The sequence below is a fragment of the Coregonus clupeaformis genome, chromosome 14 (genome assembly GCF_020615455.1).
Source record: "Coregonus clupeaformis isolate EN_2021a chromosome 14, ASM2061545v1, whole genome shotgun sequence".
NCBI classification, from domain to species: Eukaryota; Metazoa; Chordata; class Actinopteri; order Salmoniformes; family Salmonidae; genus Coregonus; species Coregonus clupeaformis.
Genome location: NC_059205.1, coordinates 36,779,796 through 36,790,047, shown reverse-complemented (window position 1 = coordinate 36,790,047; position 10,252 = coordinate 36,779,796). Strand labels below are relative to the sequence as shown.

At 37.2% G+C, this 10,252-nt stretch overlaps 1 protein-coding gene across 1 annotated transcript; it reads left to right on the top strand.

Annotated features, from left to right (window-relative positions):
- The first annotated feature begins 274 nt into the window (after window positions 1–274).
- On the top strand, window positions 275–4,966 carry LOC121580946 (homeobox protein engrailed-2b-like). Its single transcript, XM_041896169.1, has 2 exons — window positions 275–1,113; window positions 3,049–4,966. The coding sequence occupies exons 1-2, from the start codon at window positions 645–647 to the stop codon at window positions 3,390–3,392; spliced, it is 813 nt and encodes a 270-aa protein (XP_041752103.1). The 5' UTR covers window positions 275–644; the 3' UTR covers window positions 3,393–4,966.
- The last annotated feature ends 5,286 nt before the right edge of the window (window positions 4,967–10,252 follow it).

Genomic DNA, 10,252 nt, shown 5'->3' with positions numbered 1-10,252 from the left:
TTTTGATTATTTAAAAAACTACCTGGGATGGCTCACTGAATCGGAAATAGTGTCCTACTTGTTTATGGTTTTTTAATACTACAGCTTTGGGAATTGGGTGATGAGTAGAGGTGCTGTCAAGTGTAGAGTCATCGGTCATGTGATAACATTTCAGGAACTCTATTGGTCCAAGGAACGTGTCTTGGATAGCGGACTGCAACGTCACTGGGAGACTCGTAGCCTATTAAAAATAAGAACCAAAATCCATAGTGAAAGTATTTCAGGAGCAGTTAGCGCCTCTTTATCTACTCGTAGTTTAGTAGTTGAAGCATTAATATTGGATTGGTTCTGAAAGGGAACCACTACAACTCAGCGTTCTATAGGCTATGGTAGGCTACTTTCTCAACAAATATATCAATCATAGCCAGGCGGAGAAATACATTTTAAAGTATGTTTTTTCTTTGTGAAAAAGGCAAGAGGCGGATTTTCAGTACTCCCAAAACTAGATACTGAAAAAAACTGAAATCGTTTTTATTCCCTATTCCGTTTTATTGAAAAACGTAGTGGACGAGGAATAATCTAGAACCCTCATTAATCTATATATATATATACTTTTGTGTGGGAGAGCGAGAAAGGTGCAAGAATTGGACATTGAGTATTTCACTATGGAAGAAAATTATAATGGCAATAGAGAGCATCAAGATTCGGGCGAAGAGTCCAACAGAGCTATTCTTCCTCTTCTCCAAGCACCTGGGAACCAGCAACCGCACCGGACCACCAACTTTTATATTGATAATATTTTACGACCAGACTTTGGACGGAGGAAAGATGGGACTTTTCATTATGATGAGAATCCCCTCAATGGACGAGAGAATAGTCCTGTCCTTCCCCAAAAATCTGGGCATTTAGGTGGGACGGTGTCAGGGGAAGGAACTTCGAATTCTCGTTCAGTCAGTGAGCCCAAAAAAGCAGATATTGTTGCAGATACGCTTCTCAAGCCCGGAGGAGAAATTGGAGATCAGTGCCTGAGCTCCGACTCGGAAAGTTCTCAAGCCAATTCTGCACCTTCGTCGAAACCTATGCTCTGGCCAGCCTGGGTGTATTGTACAAGATATTCGGACCGACCATCATCAGGTAAAGTCTAGTATTTTTCGTGCCTTAGTATTTAGTAAGAATATGAATACCATTAGACATTGGATCGCTTGAGCGCAATATAAACTGACTCAGTGAACTAAATACGTCGAAATATTAACCTGAAACCACATCCTGCAGGCACATAATACAAACATTTAAAGTATCCCTTTGTGTAGCCTATTTTCAATGCTTTGTCCTGAACTTTTGGGAAATGTATAAAATAATATTTGAAAAAAAAAAATGCTTGCCAAATAGTGAATAATATTCCGAATGTATCCATAACTACAGAAGACCTCGATTACCCTAGGATATATATTAGGCTACTACAAGTCAATGTTATTTTTACTGTTAGCCTATTATAAGTCTATTATCACCATACAAATATTTGGCTAGTAATGCAATTATTATCAAGCTGACAATTCCAGTTGAATTATAAAGAGAGAAAAAAAGAAAAGGAAGAAGATAAAATAGAAGTAAATACTTTTTGGATAAAAAAAGGTTCTAAGTATTAAAAATATCGAAGTAGTAAAGTTTGTAAGTAACTTTTAAAGCAGTATTGAAACGTTTACGCCATTGTTCCTCAGTAGTCTTTGGAAAAATGTATAATTAGCATTTTTGTTTACAATGGGGCGAGGCAAAAAGTGTATTTCGTCCACATGCAATATGAGATTCGTGCAATCAGACTTTTAGAGTGCAAAGTTTGGAGGAAAAAACTGGACAGATATTAGGAATAAAAACGTGTGTCGCTACTTTTTACTTCTCTCCTCTGATATATTTAGCCTGTAGTTTTCATAATATTCTCAAACTATTCTCATATTAGGATATTAGGTCTAGGCCTAGCATAAACGCTTACTGCTGCAGGTTGTGATTATTAATGTCAATCTTCCATTATGGCCTATAGCCAAATGTTTGTTTTATTTGTATTTTTTTCTTCATATAATGTCGAAGTAAATAGCCTACACTTCAGAAGTGTATCAAAGTAACAATTATAGAAGTTGGGCATTTTAATTTAATTTCTAGTTAACATCGTTTAAACTTAGTACATTGTTATATTGGACTATCCATTCAGCTTTAGAAGCACTAACATAAAGTTAATAGTGATAATATCCCATTGTCGTATAACATGTAGTCTATAGGCCCTATATTATGCATAATGGAATGAATACATTAACTTCTCCGAACAATTCAAAGATAGTAGCCTAACAAAATAAAGTTTCATTAGGCTACTAAACAAAAAACGTTCCCACTGTGTTTTATGTTGGTATTAATAGGCGTGCATGTCACGACATAAAAGGAATAAAAACCTTCATTCCAGAAAACCGATGGTATTTTGCAGTACGAAAAAAATATGATATGATGGGCCAATTGATTATAATAATATTCAAACGCTATATTGTGAAGCCAATAAACGTGTAGCTGCGAATTGATCTCTTATTTGATGTAGAACTAGCCTACTCAAAAACAGCTGAGTTTCAATAAATGTTTACGATATTCATTACACATTTATGAAAATGCAAGCTTATAAATTTAGTTCCTATGGTAACAGTGAGAAAGGGGCGCCTACACTGCCTCCCTCTAACTCCACCCCAATCAACACCATCATCGTCTACTATGCACACAAAACCCCGCACCCTTTTAGAATAGGCTACTCTAAATTCTAATACAATTCAGGCCTATAGCTTATTGTGACTATATTGGAACTTTGGCTAATATTAAAACCAACACAATACTTATTCTACTAGCCTGCTACTAAAGGCCCATAGGACCTACTAGGCCTACTGCTACCCTACTACTAGGCCCATTCTTGCATGTTACTAGGTTCTGATGATCATCATATTAATTAGTCTGGCATTAGTGAACAAGTTATTGAGGACGTTGAAGGTCTACTTTTTTTTTGTTTCAAAGTCTGATCATTGAATGTATTCTAATCTACAGGGCCAAGATCTCGAAAACCAAAGAAGTCGACCACCGCCACGACAACAACGACGATGACACCAAGCAAGGATGACAAGCGTCCGAGAACGGCCTTCACAGCAGAACAGCTCCAGAGACTAAAAACGGAGTTTCAGACTAATCGGTACCTGACCGAACAGAGAAGACAAAGTCTGGCACAAGAACTCGGCCTCAACGAATCTCAAATTAAAATCTGGTTTCAAAACAAGAGGGCCAAAATAAAGAAGGCTACCGGAAATAAAAACTCTTTAGCCTTGCACCTAATGGCACAGGGACTTTACAATCATGCCACATCATCTAAGGATGAAAAATCAGACAGCGATTGAAGAAAAATATACAATGCAATAAATAACTTTAAAGGGCCAGTGTACATAATACCAGCAAATATTTAAACATGAATGAGACAGGATTTTGCTATATTCAGCCTATATACAGTATATAGGGGCTAAACCATTTTGTGTTATAACACTTTGCCATTTACTCCCTGGAACTTTAGAATGCTTCATCATCATTAAAGTGTTTTTTTTGTTTAGTTTTTTTATTGGTAGGCCTACTTGACTTTGTGGACACATTTAACCGAAATAATGCTGAAGTCCAAAGATTTTTTTCTGCTGCATTTTGCAAACTGTGAATTTAAATAGCCTAAATTGTGTTCATCTATGATTTTACATTTTTTATCACACTGTTTCGTTGTATTTTTATGTTTATGTTGAAAATATGTTTTCTGAGGGTTCCTTTGTTTTGTTTAAAAATACAGCCTTTCTGAGTTGATATGGAGGGAACCATACGCATTGAATTATGCATTTTTATATTCGAATTAAAGTTCTGCCTTAACTAGGCTATAGTTATCTCGTGAGCATTACATATTAATTATTTCATCAAAATAATTCAGCTTTGGGTAGGCCTAGACTACATGTAGGCTATTGATATGAGACTGAGATTTGATCAAAATAACTAATATATTCAATAGGCCTATAAGTTATAGAAATGAGTTGAGGCATAAAAGTAATGTAGCCTAACTTAACTTTCACTAAAAGGACCTCTGTTGAAATAGATAGCATATGGTAAGAAAAACAAAACAGTATTTTATAAACCTAAATATTTGTCTGGTATGCAAGCGCATAACACCAACTTTCTTGCAAGTCTTCCATTGGTTAACAATTTTATGATGCACCCCTAAGTTCAAGTCATGTGCGCTTAGCTCCTATCCAAGGGGTTTTAAAATTGGGAGGAGTTGTGGATGTCAACAATTGGAAATGAACGGATATCCATTTGAAATGACCATGGAAATGAAACCGTTTTGGGTCAGTTCCACTACCAACAAAATCCAATTTAACCCCGGCTCAAATCAGGATTTCAGTGCCAAGTGAGGCCTACGGACTATATGTCTTCATTTCAATCATTATAATCTCATGAAAAACTTCAGGGATGAAGTAACGTCAATGGGCGGCATATATTAGGTTTACTTCACAAATAATGTAGGCTATAGGTGCGGTAAAGAGGTCAATCGAACTCGACCAAAACACTGGAATTGCCATGAAAATGCGTGGGGGGAAGGGCCGTGGGGGAAAGATCCCGAGTCTCCTCATTTCCCCCCAGCAAAATTAGCCCACATTTAGGCTATTGTTTATATGTGTATTTCACACTATGTTGAGGTAAAACTCGGGAGTATAATGCTTGTATGGATGTCAACCCCAACACATGTTCATGTCATCGTTACCAATCAATTACATTACAGTTAAAAACGAATTTGACTACCACCACCGATTTCTGTACGCTATCTATGCTAACCAGTTTATACGAACAGGAGTTAGCATTTAGAAGTCACTTCTTCTAAACATGAAACTTCTACATGTTATGCAGCGAAAACAGCCAAATATATCAAAATCGGACTTAAGTAACCACATTGTGGGCCTGTTACAATACATGATGGATTTAAAGAATATCCACTTTGTTAGATCAGATTTGTTGAATGTGCGCCAATCTGATCAATGGAGCGTCTGCGTTCCATTGAATCCTTTACCGCATCTAGCTATATCAAATAGTCCATGCGTTCCATAGTACGAAATACATTTTATTATTTGCAAATAACATAGCATTCATATTTATAAACAATACTCATAGTCTAAGTGGTCATGTTTCTCGAAAAGAGGTTCTGGAATGTTTACATAACTTATTTATCTTGCAATACCTTCTTTTTGTGAATGAAACGTTTAGAGGCCTTTGCATGAAAGCTGCAATCTGTCACCTGTATATCATGTGAGACAAAAGTTGCTGTATCCATACCAAATTGTGGTCTTATGATGTGAATGATCTTTCATTGTCAATCTTAAAAGTGTGTGTAAATTAAAATCCAAACATAAAACACACTTTGCCTTAAAAGTTCTGTAAATGAACTTTTCTATGAGTACTGTGCTACAAAGAAATAACACATTACATGTTTATCAGGAATGGGCTATTGCCATTACAGATGGTATACAACGTGAATTTACAACATAATGTTGAAACATGTCTAAAGAAGGACAAGGTTTTTTTTTTTCTCCAGTATTCTTTGATATGAGACAAATGGAAATAATTTGTATCATAACTGTAGTTAACCATAAGCAAATAAACCACAAGAATACTATCACAATTTTAAATCCTTTATTTTATATTGTGCTTATAAACAATAAACAACATCAATAATCAATAATCAGTGCTCTAAAAATACAGGCTGACTAATAACCTGTTAATTCAGAAACACCCACTCTGGGAATCATTGCTGAGGCATAACTGTGATATGGCCAAGCCACATGTGTGTTGAAACAAGGTAATAACAATTTGCATAACAATTACTGGCCTGTCTTGAAGGTTAATGAGACCACAAGGAGAATTTCATCCTGCTAAACAGTACAGAACAAAATGTGGGCAATAGTGCAACTTCAAAATATTGTCCTCTAATAGGCAGTTGGTGAGTTTATGGAATACACTATGATGCAAGTTCATTTCCTTGATACAAGGCCTGCCCCATGCCTCTTTCTGGATGGGCGAGCTCTCAATAGACATATGTGGACTTGTTTTCTCATACAGAGTAAACTACATTGTGTAATTGGCTATTTGCAGGTGGTCCTCAGCTAAATAAACCTAAAGAAGAATACATTATTTAATGCATTAAAATGGTGATACTTTATTTTAGTCTGCAATTAAAGTGGTGTTTACATAGACATTACATAGGGGGCCAATATGAAAAATGTATGCACTCACTAATTGGAAGTCGCTCTGGATAAGAGCATCTGCTAAATGACTAAAATGTAAAATGTAAAATGCAAATGCTAGTAATGGCCTACTGTAATAGGCCTACTTGCAGAGTTCAATTACTTTAAAAAAGTTTCATTGTTCAAAATGAACTATGACCAGAATTCAATCGAACATGGTATATAGAGAAAGTATCTTGTGCCAGGAAAAGCATTTTCCCCCAATGACAATAGAAAAGATGACTGTTGGTTTCACCAGGCAAACAGTCTAAAATGTATTTACTAAATGCAAACTACTACTGAAATGTTGACCACAAAAAAAGTTACATATGAACTTCCACCAACGTGCACCATGATGTTATACACAGTCTAAGTGATATGCAGCATAGTATACCTCATTTTAGTTTAACAATTGAGTAGTGGTCGGGTGACCACTCCACAAGCCATAGCGAAGTCAAAATACAGGTTTCCATTTCTCAAGTCAACAGTGCACTATGCTGAATGTAAGTCACCTATACTTAGTCATGAATAGAGTTTAGGAGCCTAACATGAAGACCCAGCATCTCAAAAGCAAAATGTAGTAAAGTTGTACACATTATTTCTGTATCCCAGAAATTGATTAAATGTGCAAGAACTCTAAGGATCTCAAAGTGTTGTAGGAATCCCATGACAGCAATTTCACTCAGTATTTCACTCAGTTGCTATAAATAACATTTACCTTGAAATAATTTGCTCTGTCAAACATATCCACAACAGATAAAAGTGGGAATTAAAAGCTTATGGAAACATTAAAACTAGTAGGTTCAATAGAATACATATCCTCATTAATGAACCTTTTGAGACTTTTCTGCATTGTTTGGAAACAGATAAGTTAATAACCCAGAATGTTGAGAGCTATCCCATCACCAGTTTCTGCCTGTAACGGAGTCTCTTATCAACAACATCAATTTCCTCTCACATACATCAACCAAGTAAGGTTGACCAAATCCAGATCACAATGACACCTCTTCAATATGATCATAATACAGTATACTCATGTTAATTTCAAAACTGCCATACATAACCAATCAATTCAAACGCAATCAAATATGGCTGAACTTCAGTCACCAATACAGGTTACAACATTCTGCGGTCTCAGTATTACCTGATGCTCTTAAACATGTATAGAAAGCCACAAAAAAAACTGAAAAGGATCCAAACACAAAAGGGAGAGTTATCTGTGCGGACCATTTGCAGCATTGACCTGCTCCTCAATGCCACAGAACCTCATCTGCATTTCTATTCTTGCCCAGCTTGTATGTGGAAGTAACGCCCAACGGTCACTGACTTGATGAGCTCTCTGGGTTGAGAAAAGCTGGTGCCTCTCAGACGCTGAGCTGAGCAACTCGGTTGGTTCCTCAATGGAGTCTGTGGCTGGGAGACACAGATGAAGGTCAAAGCCCTCGGTCACAGCTGCAGGTGGCTCATTTCCTTTAACCCATCCATCACTTCTTCTACACATCGGAATTCAAAATGTCCCTAAAAAGGAATCTCATAAAAGTATGTACATTTCACAAAAGAAAAAGTCCATCCTCAATAAGCTTGTACCTCAACTCTCGATAACAGTGATGCATATCTTTTGAGCACCCCAAAAATATGAGGGGGCACAAATTACGCTAGCCCCTCCCCACCCCGGTCCTCACCCCAGTCCATAAAAATTGGAGAATTTAGCAATAAAAAAAATACCTGAAACAGATTTTTCCTGCAATCTAGAGCCATAATCATTCTGCTTAATTCTACAGATGTAGATGTTTGATCACTCTTTTGGTTGCAGAGAATTTTCCTGCACAGCAGTAAATGCAAAATTGTAGTGTATTTGAAGTTTAAAAAGGCTTCTAAAGTTTGTAATTTCCACTTCAAAAATGTCAGAATTGATTATGAAAAATGCATTAACCCCTACAAAAAAATGTCCATTAATTATAATCCACATAATTCACATTTCCTGTTACTGCCGGATTATTTTCCTGCTGTAGCAAACTGGCTCAAATTAAGATATGTCAAAAAGGTGTATTTTTCTGTATCCTCCTGACTGGTGGTTCAATTTCTTTGTAGAATTAAATATGCTTCTCTGCAAAAATGTGGGTAAAATATTGAAAGGAATGTGAGTCTTATTCAGTACATTTAGATATTGCTTGCTTTTCTAAAGTCTACCAACCTTGCCAGCAGGTATGCCAGCTAAGATAGTTAGACAAGCTAGCTATTCTAACTTGATTGATAGCCTGAAATGGCTTCTTGGTAGCTAGTTATGAGTTTGGGAACCTAGATGTTTTAGCTAAAGCCAACTTCATAAAATTGCTAGGTGGCTAGTAGTATTACAGAGAATAATTTGATTGCATTTTTCTCCCCAACAGGACAAATCTGAGGGGGCACGTGCCCCTGTGCCCCCTATTGGCATGACGCCTCTGTTTTTGAGCATTAAGAACACAAGTGGTCAAATCATTTCTGAATGAGATGGTCTTCTTGGACTATTGAAATTACATTTGAGAAATTGTTTATCATATAGTCCTTATTACCTGTGTGAGGGTTGCATTTCCTCAGAGAAACCCCCTCCAGGAGTCCACTCAGCATATTGCAAAGGAACTAACGTGTAGGAAATTTGCATTTAGTGGTCAAGTTTGTCCTGCCACTTTGAGCCCCTTGCCAACAGCACCTTGGTAACCCTTGATCTGTCATGAGGTTAAGCTCAAGCGCTATACATCCAGAGACCGCTAAACACACACAAAGAAAAACGGACACTTTCTTAAACCAGAATAAACTCCCAAAACACAATTTCTAGGAAATTGCAACAAGTTGAAGACTTTTGTTTTGGGAGATTGGGAACCTATATGCGCTAGCTAAAGCCAACTTCATAAAAGTGCTAGGTGGCTAGTAGTCTTAGAGAGAATACTTTTTCGAATTATTTTTTTCCTTTAACAGGACAAATCTGAGGGGGCACGTGCCCCTGTGCCTCCTATGGGCATGACGTTTCTGCTTTTGAGCATCAAGTACACAACAAGTAGTGTAGTCACGAGACTTTAAAAAAGGTCCACAGACAAAGAAATTAGTTATCATGAATTCACAAATCCCGTGCCATAAAATTTTGCCTCTTCCAATTGGCAGAGGCAAAGTGGTCTCAAAAAGAAAATACATATCAGAAAAGTATTAGATGCCTCGTGTGGCTCTCAAAACAAAACAAAAAGACCCATCCTGTCCCTTCCCCCACAGAGTTATTCATTCATAGTTTTTAAATGCTTCCTAGTCAAACTTGAATATGGAATGAAGAGCTAGGGCTTTGTGGCGGAAATATAATTAAGCTGGTGAAAGATGTATATGGTGAAGAATGGGGATGACATCAGGCCAATTTCACACTTGGCACTTGGATGGCCGGGCCCAAGCTAGGCTCTTGCCACGCAACACAGATCAAAGCACACTGCCACTCCCAAAAAGGCAAAAGAGGACTTAAGTATGCTAATCTCCAGGACAAATATATTTTAATCTTGTTAGAATACAAGTTAATGCCGCAGCTCAGTGACTGAACTTTATAGAGACGAAGGGAAATATTCACTTTCCCAACATTTCTGAATGAGATGGTCTTCCTGGACCATTAAAATTACATTTGAGAAATTGTACAAATAGTTTATCATATAGTCCTCATTACCTGGTGTGAGAGTTGCATTTCATCTGAGAAACCCCCTCAAGGAGCCCACTCAGAATACTGCAAAGGAACTAACATGCGTAAAAATGAGCATTTAGTGGTCCAGTTTGTCCTGCCACTTTGAGCCCCTTGCCAACAGCACCTTGGTAACCCTTGATCTGTCATGAAGTTAAGCTCAAGCCCTAGACATCCAGAGCCAGCTATACACACAAAGAAAAGCTGACACTTTCTTAAACCAGAATAAACTCCCAACACACCATTTCTAGTTGAAGACTTTTGT

Bases quoted from the DNA above. Each gene is read 5' to 3' on its own strand.
- LOC121580946 (XM_041896169.1), top strand. From the start codon at position 645: ATGGAAGAAAATTATAATGGCAATAGAGAGCATCAAGATTCGGGCGAA. The intron at 1,114-3,048 runs GTAAAGTCTAGT...TCTAATCTACAG, and splicing joins TTCGGACCGACCATCATCAG to GGCCAAGATCTCGAAAACCA.